This window comes from Gossypium hirsutum, chromosome D06, assembly GCF_007990345.1.
Source record: "Gossypium hirsutum isolate 1008001.06 chromosome D06, Gossypium_hirsutum_v2.1, whole genome shotgun sequence".
Classification (NCBI taxonomy): domain Eukaryota; kingdom Viridiplantae; phylum Streptophyta; class Magnoliopsida; order Malvales; family Malvaceae; genus Gossypium; species Gossypium hirsutum.
Genome location: NC_053442.1, coordinates 50,122,093 through 50,141,726, shown reverse-complemented (window position 1 = coordinate 50,141,726; position 19,634 = coordinate 50,122,093). Strand labels below are relative to the sequence as shown.

Genomic DNA, 19,634 nt, shown 5'->3' with positions numbered 1-19,634 from the left:
TTACCGATTTAGTGGTTAGTTAGAAAAAGAAATTATTGAAGAAATTGGGTAAAAATAAGGTATCGAGACCTCAATCTCGTCAAACCGAGTCAAAAATATTTTTATAAATATTTATGAAGTGTTAGTAATATGGTATCAAAATTTCGTTAGAAAATTTTAATGTTTGGGTAGTCAATTAAGTGAAAAGGACTAAATTGAAAAAGGTGTAAAAATTACTAGAAGGATTAAATAGCTCAATGGTTAAATAAGGAGGGACATAAATTGTAAATAATCCCAAAAAAAGATATTTTGGGCAGCGTACTCTGAGAAAAAAAATCAGGAGAATTAAGGGTAAAATTGGAATATTGCAAATTTTACTTTAAAAGTTAGGACTAAAGTGGAATATCTAGAATTCTCTCCATATTTTCTGCATTCTCATCAGCCAAAAACGTCCTAAGGGTTTCTTCAAGCTGGTTTTTCATAATTTTTGCACCAAGTGAGTTAATTTTTGTGTTTCTAATACTTTTACAACTAGGTCCTATTACTAAATTCATTAGTTTTTGATTTTATAAATGAATTTGAAAGTTGCTATGAATATGTGCTAGAAGTTATGATAAAATAGCATGAAAATTGAAGCTCTAATTTGTTTATGAGATAATTTTATTAGGTAATTTCAATAGAAATTGATTTGTAGAACTTAATTGTGAAAAAGTTTGGAATTAAGGTCTAGTGCTAAAATTCTGATTTCCAAAGGTTATAAGGTAGTTTAAAGTGATAGAATAAAGTGTTAATTGAGAAAAATCAGCTCAATTAAGAGGTTAATTGAGTAGGGATAAAATTATCATTTATTAAAAGTTTAGGGAAAAATGGTAATTAACATCATGCACTAAAACAGTTTTGGACAGTAGCAGTAGGTTAACTTTGAAAAATCACCAAAAATTGTATAAATTGAATTAGAGGATGAATAAAATATGAAATTAAATCTTATTGAGTCTAGTTTCTTATAAAAGAAATTGTGTAAGCAATGGAATTGTAAATCATGAGATATAATAGATTTTGTGAGACAATGTCAGAATGAATTCGGGTTCCCCTGTTCTGACTTTTGAAAATCATTAAAAATTGTAAAGAAATGATTATGAGTTATAATTTATATTCTTAGAATCCTTAATGAGTCTATTTTCATAATAAATAAACGGAAACATCATCATAATTTTGTACAATGAGATAATTAATTTTTAGTGAAGAGAGGTCGGAACTATCAAATAGTAAAACAGGGAAAACTTTAAAGAATAAACTGTACTTAGTGGCTAAAAAAAATTCTAAAAATTTTATGGTAAGAAGATATGTGAGTCTATTTTCATGGAAAATTAGCGGATTAGTAGATTTTTTGTTTACGAACAATTGTCGAGGTAAGTTCATGTAACTTGAATTATATTTTTAAATGCCTGGAATGTTTGTTATTGATGTGAATATGATTTGAATGTTCATTGTATGAAAATTGATGAAACATTGATATATTTGATAAAAAGGGGAAGAAATCTCAGTTGAATGGAAGGAAAATTCGATGGATCTCTGAAAAGGAATTGACGGTAAAAAGGATCTAGTCCGAACGGGTGATCCTATTTTGATATAGCCCTCCCGAAGAATATGTGGCAAATGGATTTAGCCCGGACGGGTAATCCGAATTAGGGTCTGAATTTAGCCTGGACTGGTAGTTCAGATCCAAACTCATTAGAGTAATTGTCGTTGCAGGGGATTTAGCCTGGACTGGTAATCCCGACAATACTCTATGAGTTTATATTACAGGGGATTTAGCCTGGACTGGTAATCCCATTGTAAGGATGAGGTTCGCTGGAGTGTGCTCTCTGAAATAGAAATGTGCGCACATGAATATGAATTGACGGACTCGAATTTTTACACTAAATTGTACATCTAAAAATCCATCGAAATTCCAGGAAATTCAATGGGATAAATATGGAATTGATGAGCTCACCAATCATTTGTCTTTGTAATGAATTTATATGATGTTTACTTAACTAATGTAAAAGTTGAGTTTGTATGTGATAGGTATATGTTTATGTGAATTGGATGTGTGCTTGTGTTATTAAATGATATGTGTATAATATGGTAAGTATAATTCCTGTTGCATGAACTTACTAAGCACAATGTGCTTACCCCGTTCTCTTTTTCCCTATTTTGTTGTGCTCGGGAGCTCGAAGGTTGGAGATTAGTCAGAGCTTTATCACACTATCAACCCATATCTTTTGGTATTTGAAAATGACTTATTTTGAAAGAATGGCATGTATAGACTAAATACCAATATTACATAGAAATGAATGTTTGTAACTTAGCTGTTGGTATGGCTAGAGTAAGTATAACTTTGAGATTTTGCGAAAAATTTCTTATGGCTTAGATTTAATATCAGTTTAGTCCCGATGTATGTTTTGGGCTTCGGAGGCCCATCCAAGGGACGTCATGACATGATTCAATAAATGAATAGTAATTAAACTTGTAATAACAGAAACATTAATTCAGTAAAATCTGGTAATGCCTCGTATCCTATTCCTGCGACGGAAATGGGTAGGGGGTATTACAATGTGAGACACAAAATTGTCACTGGCTATTATCCACAATCAAATGGGCAAGTTGAACGAGTAAACCATGAGATCAAAGGAATCCTTGAGAAAGTGGTTCAACCTAATAGAAAATATTGGTCTCGAAGGCTTGATGATGCTCTATAAGCCTATCAAACAAATTTTAAGACATCGTTAAGAATGACTCCTTATCAGTTAGTCTTTGAAAAAAGATGTCATTTTCCGTTTGAATTGGAAAATACAGCTCACTGGGCCTTGAAACAATTAAATCTGGATCTAAAGCAAGCCAGTGAGAGAAGAATGTTACAGCTTAATGAGGTTGAGGAGTTGAAGTTATTTTCATATGAGAATGCCAAGATGTATAAAAAAAATTCTAAGATATGGCATGACAGCCGTATACAACCTCATGAAATTAGAGAAGGTCAAAAAGTTTTGCTGTTTAAATCCAGGCTAAGGTTATTTCCTCGGAAGCTCAAATCTCGATGGACTGGACCTTACACCATTCAAAAAGTTTATCCATATGGATCAATAGAATTACACGACAATAAGGGAGGTACATCTAAAGTTAATGGTCAACATCTCAAACATTATTGGGATAGTGAAGTTGAGTGAGTTGAAACCTCGATCAATTTAACAGACCCTTAATTTTTCTTATTTTTATTTTTAATAATGGCATATTTAGTTATTTTCTTGAATTGGTACATTAAATTAGTTCTATATAAGGAGATTGGACTTAAGCGAGACAATTTATGACCCCTCCAACCTTTCCTAGGAATTTAATTTGATGTAATTTTTCAGAATAAAATTTTTTAAGTAGCCTAGAAAGAATTTTTATTTTAATTTTTACTTTCAATTTTAATTTAATTTGTTTATGTTTAATAAGAGGGACAATTTGGCCCAAGTACTAATCCATTTACTTTTTGGTTTAGTTTAATTCTTTAGTACAGGAAATAAGTTTGGGCTCGAGGCCCAGAACAGTGAAAAGGAGAAAATTACCCACATAATGTCATTCAAAGGGTCCCTCAAAACTTTAAATTTTCCACCACTTTTTCTTCCCTCCATGCTTTGTCACCCAAGTATTCCCTTCTAGCTAAATTTTAGCTATAATTTTACCCTAATCTACTACTATATAAACCCCTCTTTACCATCATATTTTTCATACCATTCAAGCAATTAGCTTTAACCCTAGTCACTTGTTTTCTTTCTCTTTGCCGTCGGCCTTAAATCTCGAAAGCTCTCCCTAATTTTTTTTATTTTTGTCGCAAAACCCTCCTTTTGTCATCGTAAATTTTTCGCCAAAGCAATCCCATCGCTGCAGCAACTGTCGCAACTAGCCTTTTTTGCCACCATACTATCTTGCTATCACAACCCCTAGTCACCATAAAACAACCTTGTCAATTTCATTGAAATCACCATAGATCATCCATGGAAAATCTCGATTACTCATTAACTTTTTTAACAAGTTCCAAACTGTCGCCCTAGCTCAAGCATTTAGGACTCCATAAAACCCAGTTATCCGCCACTTCAACCCCTCCCCATCCTCCTAAATTTCTACAACAATATGATTGATAGAGTAACTCTTCAAATTTACTAGACTTTTTCTATTCCATCCAAGACTCAGTCATCCACAAGCACCAATAGCCAGAACATTAATATCATTCTGAAACCTACATTATCTTCGAACTTTTTCCATTCGAACAGCATTTAATTTAGTCTTCATAAATAAGACTAGTTGGGGATGATGTAACTTCAGCATATGTTAAAGATGCCTCATAGCCCGTGGACTCCCCAATCTACAGAAATTCCAACTTAAGATTTTCATTACGACTAGTCAACTTGCCTATTTGCAGCCGTCAATATTTTTTTGTTGCAAATCTCCTCACGCCTTTCTTTTAACTTCAAAAGGATTGTGCAAATAGATTTGTTTAGAATCTGTTTATCCGACCTAGGCCTCTTCTTTCCATCACCGATCTCAATGGGTCTTTCCTTCAAATCTTTATCTAGGTTGGCTCGATCTGATCCACTTGAGGGACCCATTTTATTTGTGCCATCTAGCTTTGACGTTCTTTCCAAATTGAATCCTAAGATAGGGTTTATCTCTTGCCGTGTGTCTGTCTTTAACCCCTCATTAGAATTTCTTCCCAAATTTTGCACCTCGTTTTTTGCACCCAAAAAATCATCATTATCATCATCCTTTAACCAAACACTTGTGGTAGTGGTTACCCTCCTTAATTGCGCCTTCAATGACAGATCCCACCCAAACTCTATCTCCTTCAGGCCATGAGTGATTCTGATTTGACAAAAGTTATCCCCGTGACCCAAACATCTACAAAGGAAACAAAACAATGTTAATCTTTCATAACAGAATGTTGCATAAACGAAATTACATTACGAAATCATAAATTTCTTTCTTCTTTGTAAAGGTTTTCGTACATCCAACTAAACCCAGATACATAGGTAATTCCTTATACACCTGCTTAATTGTTTAGCGTCATATTTTAGGAATTTTCCAACAAAGTCTCCAAATTGCTTTGCCACATTCTTTGAAAAGAAATCTAGTGGGAGATCATGTACCTAAACCCAAAATTCTAAAAACACCAAGGGGACTAGGTTTGGATCCTCTCCCTCTCTTAATAGATGAAATAATAAGAGATGATTATTAAACGTCCACGGGGTACCGTTCAACACCAATTCCACGTCTACTTCATGAAAGAATTTGATCACATACCTTTTATTCCCTAAATATGATATTTGAACCCCTCCTAACGGATGCTATAAATTTGCCATCATGCTTCACATTGCAAGACAGTGACCACGCTAGCTGTTAAACAACATCCTACAAGGCATAAATCATAAGCTGACTTTTGGGCTCCAGATTCCCCAGGAAACAACCAAGCTTCTTCCTCTGCGTCGTCGATTTGCAATCTTGCTAAATCATTCTCTATTGAATTCATCATATCGTAAATTCCACAAGGAAATTTTTCCAAGCGTTATCATCGCCTTTCAAACTTATTGTTCCACCAAACAAACCCTAACAAAGAACCTTGACACTTGGCAGACAAAATCGTGCTAAGCAAACTTGTTAATAATTACGTTGTTTATTCTTAACTAAAAGTAAGCAATCTCACATTGTCTAGGAACAAACTGCAAATGGATTATGAGTCTATATAGACTCATATCCCACATCACTTAAGAAAATAAGGGAAATGTGACTTGAGGTCCATATAAAGGCCAGTTTTATAAGTTTTACTTTCAAAAGAGGTGGCCCAAAAAATTAATAAAAAAATATATTGAGGGAAAAAAGCACTTTCAGCTGGAAGCTTTTTCCTGCAAATTCACTGAAACCAGAAGCGTTTTCGTTATTTCGGCCTAGTCCATTAATTTTTAAAAAATACAGTCTAATTCAGAAATTTTTAAAAAAATGACATTTTGGGGAAATTTACTTTAGAAAAAGAGAGAAGCAATAGATGGCATGGAATATTAATTTTCTTTAAAATCCTTTTAAAAATAAAGAAAAATGAAGGCCATATATATTTTATGCATCCTGGGCAAGTATACAAACTGCCAATTCATCATTGGAAAAGAGAGAAGAAAAGAGTAGAGGTGAAATGTAATAATTACCTGAAAAGAAGGATATGATTGTAGCCCATTCCTTTGAAGCAGAAGCCATTAGAAAATGGAAACTTTAGAAGGTACCCAACGCAATGCGAACGAAAATGGAAAAAGAAAAGAACAAGAACTATAGAAAGGAAATTTGAGATATTGAAATGGAGGAAACCCATGTTGGAGAAGCATTCGTAAGGTGGTCCTTTTGGTGAAGGGTGGTGGAGTAAGGAGAGATAGAGATGGAGAAACATGGGATCAATGGGATAAAGATTGGAGGTTCTTATGTTGCAAATAAATCAAAAAAATGTTTTAGACTAATTATAAAGAGATACCTAGTATTACTCAAAGGTCAAAAAAATGCCACATCAGCAATTCATTAGTGGATTAATGGAATTTTTAACGGCTATGAACAATTCAAGCAATTATCTTAATTACAGTGATTAAATTGACAACAAAAAATTTAGAGTGACCAAAATAGGAACGACGTTATTTTAGAGTGACCTACTGTGTAGTTTACCTGAAATTAAAAGACTCAAGTAACAAAGAGGATTTTGACCAAACACTTGCATGCCATGTGTTTGCCACAACTTATAATGAAAAATAAAGATAAAGAGTTGAAAGGAAAACATATAGGACCAAAGCTAGAATTTTTTTGGGGCTAAATTAAGTTGTATATTTTTACAATAGTAAAAATGCAAATTGACGATTTTAATAGTATATATCTTTATAAATTTTAAAAGATTAAATCAAATTTTTATCATTTTAGAGGACTAAAATATAATTTTACCATATACTAATTTAAAATTTTATGAACTATAAAGAGATTAAAAGTTAAATTTTCATTTTAAGGGGTTCGAGTCCTGCCAACCTCTTGGCTCCACCCTTAAAAACATCCAAGAAAAGAACTCCCAATATCCTAGCTAGAAGCAAACTTTACAAATGATTTGAAAGAGAAAATTCAACTTGCTTCCTATATAAATATACTTCTAAAAAATAACTAACTTCCTAAGAACCAATCAGTTTTTGACAACTAAGCATGGATGCCAACTCAACTTCAACTCATGCTAAGTCATAATTAGGACATCCAACTTAATTAAGCAACAAAACAAACCTGAAAATTAAGACAACAATGTTCAAATGTCTTAAAATTTCCTAAAATGCAACTCTTGTAAAAAAACTTCAAATGTGCTGAAAATGCAAGACAACTTAGAATTTGTATTCTAAGCATTCTTTCTTTAAGAATCCAGTTTGTTAATGCTTGTTAAAGTTCTCCAAGCATGTTCACGTTCATGAATAAACATTTCCAAGGTTGAAATATTGATTTTTTAAAAAACTTCAAATCCTGAAATCTATCAATATTTTCCAAATTTTGGTTTTTTGAATTTCTTGAAACCAAGATACATCCTTCTCGAAGTTGGTTGTACTTTGAATGGAAAATTAAGTTCATTACGTCCATGGGCTGGATTATGGGCCTTGGAGCATGCATGACATCTACTAATATATACAAGGAAAAGATGGAGTCGAAATAATGCTGTAAAGAGGCGAAACAAACGGAAAGAAAATGTGATGTTAAGCAGCTGCTTGTCAACCTTTAATAAATCGAAGAAACAAATACTTTGACTACATCTTCAGAGGTTTGAAAACGTTAAATTCATTTCGCAAATTGGCACTTGAATCCAGAAGAAAAACAAGCAGCCCTACCTTCTCAAATCTCAACTAATCCACCAAATCAATGAGTAAAAACAACATCTGAAAAGGGAATTGAAACCCATCAGATCACCATATCAATACCTAACTCTTTACTTCTGTGTTGCAACACTAAGTGTTAGAATACTATAAGTGATATTGCATGAGTTAAAGTAAAATACTTGTAATACTTATACAATTAAAAATAATTAGAATTTTTAATTTAAAAATTGTAATAGTTATTCATTTAAAAATAATTATAATTTTTACAATTATTAGTTAAAAAGTTGTGCTAATTTTAAAATAGAATTAGTATTTGAATAAAACTCTAAGCATAAAATACAGGAAACAATTATGATCATATTTAAATTACAATTATTTGTTAGAAACCTTTTTTTAAATAATTATAATTTTTACAATTATTAGTTAAAAGGTTGTGCTAATTTTAAAATATAGTTATTAATTGAATAGAATTTTAAGTATAAAATATAGGGAAAAATTTTATGATATTTATAATTTAAAATACAATTACAATTATTAGTTAAAAAAATTTTGACATAGAAAAAGTTGTGCTAATTAATTTTATTGGTGTAAAATAGAGCTATTATTTTAATATAATTTTAAGCATTTTAATTATCAATTAATGAATATTAGAATTATATATCAATTAAAATTTAAGCTTAGCTTTATAAATAGCATCTAGTTTTACGGGGCTAGAACTTTAGTCTTACAATCCCATGGCCTTAGGCAATTTCTTGGTTACAAATCCGCCTAAGTCAACCTAATTCTCATAATGTGAGAATTCTCTGTAGAAATTCTCCAGGGCACCGAAAATAAAGAGAAAGCAACTCAAAGACAAAATAGCAACGAAAGAATAGAAAAAGTCACAAGAAAGTAATGCCCACAAGGTGTTTGAGTAAATGCTTTCAAAGCATATTCGGCAATTTTAAATGGAATACAATAAGATAATACAAATAAAGGAGAAGACCACTATTTATAGTTGAGCTCCCCCAGATACAACGGTACAATTTATTTTTCATCAACGATCAAAATTAAATTAATCTACAATTTGAGATTCTTAAAAGATTTACATAATCCTTAAAATCACAAAATTAAATCTCATCATATAACATATTTTATAAGATTAGTTTCCATATTTGATTATAATGGGCGGCTGCAATGAGATTTTCGTTTCAGCATTGCACAATTAGGTGCTTTATGCTACAATTGACTTTGGATAATATAGGATACGATTGGTATAGGATTAGTAACGTCTGTTTGGGCATGAAAAGTTGTGAAGCGAATTACATGGCTTTCACCCAAAACAATCAAGTTTCAAGGAATTAGACTTTGATTTTCCTTCAACTCAAAAATGATTTCTTTTCTCTGTCAGATTCATCTCCATTACTACAATACCAAAGCATCAACCAACCTTTTTTGGTGATGATTGATCTAGCTCAGGAGACAAAGCTAAAATCAGAATAAGCTATTGGTGTGAAGCAAAATGACTTACAAAGGTTTCGATTTAAGATTTGCATCAAACTGTGTGGTTCAAAAAACTTGACAGCATGTCTAGTTTTGTTGTGGTACAAAAATTGTTAAAATTTTGCTAGAACCAATCCACTAAAATCAACTCCATACAAAGAAATAATGATTTAAACTTGTTATATCCCTTTGTCGTTTAGACACACGTAAGCACCAGACACATTATTAATCTTTGTGTTGACTTCTTTTGAAGTCCTATCCCAACAGGCCACTTGACCATAATACTTCTGTGTAAGATCACCCGTTCTGCTTAGAGAGGAAGTTATCTGCCCGTGTTTAAATGTGAACACTATCCAAGACAATAAGGAGACCATTCAAGCATAACTATCTCGTACTATTAGAATCTCATGATATATGCTCATGATTATCCTTTATGCATATCATATTAATGGACAAAAGGACCTCTCCTATAGATACATTGATGAATGACAAAGAAATGATAGATCTTTTTTCACCCTAAAATTACACTAAGTAATTGCCTTCTTTATCAAGTCGTCCCCTTGTCTCAATTCTGGCTCTCAGCCTCTTTAAGTGAATTGGCTTCCATTACAACACTTTTATTTCCTCCTTATCCTCCTAATTTATTGTACTTGATATTAATAATTGGTGCAGTGAACGTGAATAATCTGTGTCTCACCCCTAGTATTTCCATCACTCAGTAGATGTTTATCAAAATCATTCAAATATAGTACTCTCTCAAACAAAGTAATTCCTCAAATGTTTAGTAGCAATTTGGATAATGAAACCAATCCCTTATCTTAATTGGATAGTTAATTATATCCTTTAAGCCAAAACGTGGCTTTATCTTGTCCAACTCCCAAACTTAAATGTTGAAGTTAAGATGGAGAGACAAAGAAGATCATTAGAAAATGTGGCATGCTAGTTAAAAGGCTGCATTCAACCAAAAGTTATCTTCTGGTCTAAATGGCGTTATTAAGTAACAACTTGTTATGCATTTGGACTTGTATGCTAAACATCTTTATAACATGTCCAAGACTATGAGATGAAAATGGTCATTGTAACACCCCCAACCCGTATCCCTCGTTGAAATCGGGTTACGGAGCATTACCGGAGTTTACAGATCAAATAGATAGAAATTTCAACATTTCATATAACATAAAATTTATGTCAGAAACTAATCAAACTCATACATACTGTCCCTTATTCAAGCCCTCGAGGCCCAAAATACGAGTTAGAAACAAATCAGGACTAAATTAGAAACTCAAAAAAAAAATTTTTGGAAAATCTCGATAAGGTAAATTGTTTAATGAATTTGATGGGTTTGTTAATTATTGAATATTGACCCAAACATAAACAAAAATGAGATATGTTGTGACTAAATGAGATACATGAGTTATATACTCATGAATTGAGTATTGAATGGCTAATACCAATGTATAAACAATTATTGTTTGATAGGTGAATAGCTATTTATATAGTAATTGTGTGAATTGGGACATTGTTAATCAAATAAAAGATGTTAGCATGTGCAATTTGAGTATAGTATGAAATGATGTTGAAATGATGTGCTAATATGTATGAATTAAAAAGGTTGACATTGGATAGTTAATTGAAATGGATTGAATTGGTATATAAATTATGAATGTGTTGATTATTTGAATTGAAAGGAATATATATATTGTGTAAATGTGATAATGTGCAAATATGATAATTGGATATTGATTGTATTTGGAAGTGAAATTAAATCCTATTAACTGTATCGGGCTAAGTCGGATATAGATGGTATGCCATAGGATTGGAAGAGTTCAGGGATTTCTTCGACTTCGAGTTGATGAGGCACTGGGTGCCAATTTACTTCGGTTTAACTGACGAGACACTGGGTGTCAAATTTATATAGCGCTGGGCACAATTATTACTTCAGATTTATCCGATGAGGCACTGGGTCCTGGTTGGATCTGTGTATCCATCTGAGTCCAAGTCGTGTTAATAGGGGTAATTAAATAAAACAGTACTATGATTGATATTAGATGATATTGTATGAGAATTGAAAATGAGATAATGATTTGAAACATGAAAATGAGTTATATACATGAATGCACTAACTTGTGTATTGATGATGGTGATTAGGCTTATGTCAAGTTTGAGATTATGATTGATGTATATGCTTATGTCTGGTATTATACAAATGAAACGGTAAGTTCATAATTGAAATGTGATATGATGAAAAAGGGATTGGTGAGTTGAATAATGTACTTATATATAAGAAATTACGTATGTTATGGTTGAACTTACCTATGTTATGAATAAATATATTAATTAGTTAATTAATGTTGTTATTTAAGTTTATGTTTAGTAAATAGAATGGAAAATAAGTAAAGGAAGTTATTCGTAGTTTTATGAAAAGGTTAATGATGGTGTATAATGTTTATAAAATCCTATTAAGTTAGAAATGAATATATATATATGATGTTGATAGACTTACTCATTTATGAGTTGGTGGTTATGTAGTTGATAAATCTTGAGGCTTTGGTATAGCTTTATATTTAATATATAAAGTTTATTATTGAATTGGAATATTATGTTTAAAGTTTGTACGAGCTTACTAAGCATTCATTGCTTACGTAGTTGTTTATCCTTATTTCACAGATTATCGAAAGCTCGATTGGGTTAGAAGCTTGTCGGAGTTATATCACACTATCCATCAGTTCTATCGGTACTTTCGGATGTTTTGATTTTGGTTATAATGGCATGTATAGGTTATTTTGGATAAATGATGGCCTATATGTGTTTTGTTGAGATAAGCCACTTATTTGACTTGTGTTTTGGTATTTTGGTATGTGCATAATTTACCTTATAATGTTGATGTGTGGAACAATTTGTGATTGAATGATGAAAGGTAAAATAGTAGTTGAATATGCATATGAGGTATGTTTTATAACTTGGTGTGATTTAGAGGTGTCCATGGGCCGGGCCCAGAAAAAATTTCGTCCCGCGTCCTAGGCCCGGGCCCGGCCCAGCCCATCCCGGCCCGAAATATGGGCCTAAAATTTTGTCTAGGCCCAGCCCGAGAAAAAATTCCTAAGCCCGAGCTCGGCACGGCCCGGCTCATTTTTTTAATAAACACGAAAAATTTATTTTAAAAATAAAAAAAGAATTTTAAAAATATTTTAAAATTAAAAAATTTAAATATATATTTATTATATTCGGGCCAGGCCCGGGCCAAAAAGTGGTGCCCGAGGCCTGACCCGTTTTCTAAACGGGCCTCGTTTTTTTGCCCAAACCCATATTTCAAGCGGGCCGTCGGCGCCCGGCCCATGGACACCTCTAGTGTGATTTGGTACTATGCTATAGCAATTGTATATGTATTTGATGCTATTGAATAAGTGATACAGTTGGTACCAAATGTTAAGTTTTGGTAAATGATTTACATGTTGTGTGTTAATGCAATTATACATAAAAGTTGGTTGATTTCTTGGTTACATGAATTACATGGTTATACATGTTTATAATTGTCATTTGAGGTGCCTAAGGGCATATTGGTTGTATGTGAATATACTACATGTTTTAAACTTGATTTTGTTTGTTTTGGATGCCATAATATGGCTTGTTTATATGCATAATGTTGATTGTAGGTTGACACAAAATTGAGTGAGAAATATGACTTGTAAAATGGTCTATTTTCGTCCACACAGGTGTATGTCTCAACCGTGTGTGACAGTCACAGTAGAAATCAGTGCGAGTGTCGGCTTCAACATTATACGCAAATTTGCATATGCACTATTTAAAGAAATTTGATTTGACATAGCATAAAAAATTTATTTTGATTTAATTTAATCTTATTAAGGTGACATCATATTATGTCATCAACAATTATATTTATTCAAAATAAAAATTTTTAGATTTATTTATTAAAATATGTGTTATTGAAGCAAAATTAAAATATTCAGGTAATTTTAAATAAAAATGATGATGACCAATAGACCATAATTCATTGGTCGCCCCTAGTTTGGAGAAAGAAAATTCCATTTGCATCCAAAATCAGCAATCAATGAGTTTGACCACTAAATTTCCAATACAATAAAATAGAATTTGTGTACTTGTCTAAATGCATGCATCCCTTGCAATCCAGTCTTCACCATCTAACCCAAAAACATTGCACCAAATCATGTTTCTGTTTTCCTATTAAATGAACAATGGACTTTTTCTGATTTCTTGGTTTTACTTTCACTCGTTTCAACAAGTTTTTTGAGTTTGTGGCAGAGCAAAGGGTTTACCATTCATCAGCACAGAGTGGTCCAAAATCCAAAGTCAATAATACCAAACCAAGTTAGGCAAATTGAATAAATTAGGTGCAAGTCTAACTATTGGTTGTCCAGGACCAGAAATTGCCTTCAATAATAATGGAAGAACACCCAACTTCATTTTTGCACTGTATGATCCGAAACTGCACAATTCTGTGTTGAAAAGAGTGCCTAACTTTATTCCCTGTCAACTAGACCTTGTAATAACAAAAAACCAAAATATTTGTTTTCCAGGTTGGAGAAATGCCGTAAAGGTAAGGCATTAATGCCTCTGCCCTCCTTTACACTTATCAGAAACAAGATGAGGGGGGATATATAAATTAATGGATCTCCACTCTCATCAAATGCACACGTTGAAGTTGGAGCTTTTTTTTCTGTCTTGGGTTGTGATGTTACTATTTCTTTTCTATTCTACATTTTATTTTTTTTAAATAAAAAAAATAGACAAATTAATTACTAATCTTTATTTTTATTGTTAAAAAGTAATTTCTCCACAGAAAAACTGGGCAACCAACCATGTCATAGGAGAATTTCCCACCTTTCTTTGAACACTTACCTTAATAAAATATCTCACTCCTCAGAATCTTCATAAAAGGTGAGATGCCTTAATTCTTATGGTTTTGAGGTAATAAAACCATCTGATCAAAACAATGACCTTAGCTTTTTTAGATGCTTCTATAAGTTTGCATGTGATTTTATATCAAATAAAATCTATACTCTGAGTTTGACTCATAGTCCAATTATTCATTCCGGATAATAAGTTTCCATGGATTCTTTGTCGGAATATTGGAAAGAAAAAGAGATGATTCAAGTAGACAAATGATTTCAGCAAGCGCTTGAAGAAATAAACCCGAGATTTAACCTAATTGATTCATGCAACCACCTCTAACTCATGTTTGATAAGAACCAGCATGTTAACTTTGGCAAATGGAACATTCAAAATGAAAAAATTTCTAATTTTCCACACAAGTTGAAAACAAAATGTAAATTCAGTCGCTTTAAGTTCTTTATTGTTCATGATTCATGAGCTTGTGACGGTCTTTTCCAGTGTTACTGTATTTGTTGTTCTCTAACTCACTGAACATCACATATATATAATAAGATGAAGGTAATCGCTCAGTGACATTTCTATCATTCTCCCACAACAGATGATTGGATTATCTCATTTCGGTAATTTTCTTTTTTCTCATTATCTGAAATTTTCAATGAAAGAATTTGTAAATATATTACCAACAAAAATTACAACTTATATATAAGCGAGGAGGACAGTACCGCACTGTGATGTTTACCTTTACAATACTTGCACAGAGATAGACATAGGCATTGAGACGTCATCCGTGAATCGTGGATCCCTGTTAGGAGGAGTTGAGTTGCCTGCTAATGCATATCCAACACCCAATCCACCAAAATGCAAGGATGCATTCTCGCACCTCTGAAACACTCTAGCAAGTGATGCGGCCTTTCTTCTTGCCCGTTTCGTACCTGTAAACAACAGTGTCTGAAGTAAGCCAGCCAATGCTGGGGCCCCGAGCACTCTTTCGGTTGCAGCAGCCCCACCACTGCGGCACAACTCAAGCAGTGCTGCAACTGCATTCTCTTTACCTCTTGCGGTTCCACATCTCATCATCGTTATTAACCCTGCCACAGCCATTTCTTCCTTCCCCACGGCTTCAGCCCCGATTGGTTGCCTGACAATTAAGGCCAAGGCACCTGCAGCTTCCTCCGCAACCCCTTCATTCCCCAAAGCTCCGACAAGTGCTGTAACTGCTCCAACCTCTATCATTCTCGCATAATTGTCCGAATGAGTCGACAGATTAAATAAAGCAGTTACGGCATCCTTCTTCCCTCTTGGCGTCCCCACTCTCAACAACCCTGCTAAGGCCTCAATTGCCCCTCCCTGATCTGCTATTCTCTTCTTATAGTCATGAACAGCTGAAAGGCTGAACAAAGTTGCTGCAGCATTTTCCCGCGCCTCCGTTGTGAGCCCGAGCCTCAAGACTTCAACAATCGATCTTAGACAACCATCCTCATCCATAATAAGGCTTTTGTTTTTATCATAAATGGATAAGTTCAGCATTGCAGTAACAGAATTCTCTTGAGCAACAGGGTTTGAAGATGACAGCAGCTTGCATAAATGTGGTATTGCCCCAGCCTCTGCAATAAAAGCGCGGTTTTTCTTTCCTGTTTTAGCCAGCAAGCGAATCTCTCGAGCAGCAATAGCTTGAGCTCCCTGTGATCCATTAGCTAGATGTTGAACAAGAAGGGTTGTTGTTGCTCTATTAGCTTCAGTTGCAGCTTTGATTGGCAAAGCTTCAGCAAATGACTCTGCAGGTGCATCTGCAGCCTCCGGGGGATCATATGGGACACTATGAGCAGTGCACCACTGCATGATCAAATTCCTCAAAGCCCGATTAGGAACAAGGCGAGTATGGATGAGCATTTGGCCCGTCTTTGGACAAGTACAATGGCCTTCCTCCAACCACCTAACTATCGAACTCCGATCATAAGTCTGCCCTGTCGAAATTATCACCGGATCTGTCATCAAGTCCAAAGATATTGGACAACAAAAGTCCTTAGGGATAGTTACAAAGGTATCCGCGATCTCTCGAGTAATCAACCCTTTCCTCGGTTTCTTCTGTTTCCTAGAAGGCAACTGCACCTCATCTTCCTCAAAACCAAATAGTAAAAACCTACAGTATCTGGTAATTGCAACAAACCCATTAAGCACACAAGCCGTAGGTTCAATATCCCCCTCGTGGTTCACAATTTGCTCCTCCAAGAACTCAATTTCAGACCTACAACTTTTAGCATCCCTAATTCCCAGTCTTTCCACAAAGAACAATCTTATGTCCACATGATTTGGAATCCTCCCGTTGTCAAATTCATTAAGAAACGAAAAGAACCTAAGCCTTAAATTCTCATCACTTTTATCGACATACAATTTAGCCTTCCTAGCATGTTTTTGCAACAGCTCAACCTGTTCCCTAACATCATCGCTCAATCCAACATCATTTATTGGAAAAACATCCAAAAGGGTAGAAATTTCTTGATTCAAATCATGGAAATGGCCCGAAATTGAATGGTTTTGAAGCAAAAGCCACAACTTACTGGATTGAGCACAATAATCAAGTAGTATCTTGGACCTATAGAGCAACAAATAGAGCTCCTTGAAGCACAAGATGGCTGTTGAAGGCAAGTTTGGCATGGACCGTGATCCAGAATCCCTCAGATACTCCAACATAACAAGGAAAATTTCTATCTTCCGAATCAAAGATCGAGAATTCCTCCGCTGGAAGAAGAAAGGTTTGTCGGAAAAGCAATAGATAAGCTCAGAGGAGACGGCTGCCAAGGTTTGAAGAAGAGCTACTTGGGTTAACTCAACAGGAGCCAAGAAAGCCTCTAGAGACGGCGATCTTCTCCTCCTTAGAGAAGAAAATATGGCAGCAGTTGCCATGGTTGATAACTCCGAAGTTGAATTCTCAAACAAGGGTCAGAATAAAAGAAGCAACTCCGGCAAAAAATAAAACAAATGAATTTCTAGCTTTTGAAGATTTTTCAGCCTTATTCTAGCTCTGGGTGGTTAGTTGAATCTTCAAAGGATGTTGTCAACAAAATTTGGTCTTCGATTAAAGACTTTTATACGAAACGAAAAAAATGGGATTCTTTGATTTAAGTAAAAATAAAAAAACCAAAATCCGCGTTTGTTTAGGAAGATGAAGGAACAAAAAGGAAAGTGAATTTTCCTGGAAAGACTTTTCTTTTACATATAATAATAATAATAAATATACTAATTTTCTACCTTTTCCCTTTTGTTTTCTTTGTTTGTGTGTTTTCTCTCTCAAAGAATTTCAATGCAGTTGCTGTGAAAATGACTTGAATGGCTTTGAATGTCCATTCGTTTCTTCTACTCTACTGTTTAAAGAGCAAGAGAGAGAGAGGGCTATTAAATGCGTACAGCTATGGTTACCTTGTCATCTTCTTTATTTTGGTTAAACCATTAAAGACGCATATGAAGGTTTCTTTTGGGGGATTGTTGTTGGTTTAGTAGAGCTGACCAAATAATTTGAGAATATCAAAATTAGATTTTAACCCTCTGCCTGTCTCAATATTTTATTTTTATGGACTGATTTCACTTTAAGTATCTTTGACTTTCTTCTTTTCAAAAATTAAACGCATTTGTTTGAATTCAACTTTTATTTTTATTTAAACAAGGGAAATCATTTAATTCTTTTTTTGAAATTCAATAAATTGATTCCAACTGTTAAAATTCTTTCATTTTGATTTTTAAAATTTAAAATAACTTTTTTCTATGCTGACTCTTCTTTTGTAGGTTTTCTACCTTAATCATATAAAAAAGAGAAGGGATTGTATAAAACTGTAATTCCATGTCATCTTTATTCTTTTTTAATAGGAGCATGACCAATTAGATTTTTCCTCCTAATTTTTAGCATTTTTAGGGTGAATTTGGACGGGTGATTGGACGTGGTGCGATTCGTTTAGCTTACTTTTTGTCTCACGCTACAGCATTACTACAGTATCTAATCTTACCGCCACCACTATTTTTGCACTAATCGTAGGTAAACACACTACCGATCCAAACCCACCCTTAGTTGGATTTAAATTTTTTCAAGAGAAAAAACTAAAAATCAAGAAGAAAAATCTTATTTGTCATGCTCCTATTGGAAAGGAATAAGAATGACATGGAATCACAATTTTAAACAATAAGAATGACATGGAATCACAATTTTAAACAATCTTTTCTCATAAAAAATTATACGAAAACAATTTATTTACAAAGATGAGTCTTAATCTATACATCACATATAAAAGATAATATTTTAAAATTAAATACAATATAATTAAAATGGGTGGTGATGTCAAAATCTACACCCTTTGTCACCCAAACTTTTATTATTTTTTTTAATTTTATATATTTTAGTTCTAAGTGGTATAATTTTGAATTTCATACCTTTATTTTACATTAATTAAAAGTTAGTCCATTTATTTTAATTTATCATAATTTGATATCAGTAAATTTTCGAATTTAAAAAGTTAGTCAAATTTTTTAATATTATTAAACTCGATCATCAAACTATTTACCTCAAGTTTAACTGTTTATCAAATTCATATGCAAAGAATTAACAAAATCATTAATTCAACAGTTTATATATGGCAAATTAAAAAAGAATCAATGATTTAAGTTTATATGCTTTTATCAACAGTTGGATTAGTTTTAATAAAGTACGAGGATTAAATTTTAACAAATAAAAGTAAAGGGATTAGTTTTCAAATTTTTATAATGTAAAGAGATAAAAATTTATAATTAGACCTTTAAAACAAACTTAGCAATACTTGACATTGTATGATTATAGAAAACATATATGATATAGAAAAAATAATTAGAACATGAGAAAACATAAAGACATGAACTTCTCAAAATTTTCTAATTAGCCACGTATAAACAGTTGAATTGATGATTTTTTTTAAATTCTTTGCATATGAATTCGATAAATAATTGATCTTGAGGTAAGTAATTTGATGATTGAATTTAATAGTATTAAATAATTTGACTAACTTTTTAAATCTGAAACATATAAATATCAAATTATGATAAATTAAAATAAATGGATTATTTTGTAATTTTCATTAAATAGAGGTATGAAACTTAAAATCATACCGCAACCACCCCTACAAGTGACTAAAATTATAAAACTAAAATATATAAAATTAAAAAAACAAGTGGTGAAAAAACTCCCGTGACGTCACTCCTTTTTAATTTAAAATATTATTTTTATAGGTGATTATATGATAAGTTGACAACACTATTTTTTATTGTTCAAATAATTTGTTTTCCGCCCTATTTTTATAATTATTTTTTTTATTAATATAAAAATTTTGATAATTTTTCATGGATTTATAAAATTTACTATGAAATAGTACAAGCTTGATTTAAAAAAAATTT

General features: G+C 32.8%; 1 protein-coding gene across 1 annotated transcript; it reads right to left on the bottom strand.

The window, feature by feature from the left end:
* Nucleotides 1–14,642: 14,642 nt before the first annotated feature.
* On the bottom strand, nt 14,643–17,622 carry LOC107901708 (U-box domain-containing protein 17). The gene is made up of 2 exons (XM_016827802.2): nt 14,962–17,622; nt 14,643–14,865 (listed from the first exon to the last, which is right to left on the bottom strand). Exon 1 carries the CDS (start codon nt 17,124–17,126, stop codon nt 14,964–14,966), a length of 2,163 nt encoding a protein of 720 aa, XP_016683291.2. The 5' UTR covers nt 17,127–17,622; the 3' UTR covers nt 14,643–14,865; nt 14,962–14,963.
* Between the last annotated feature and the right edge of the window lie 2,012 nt (nt 17,623–19,634).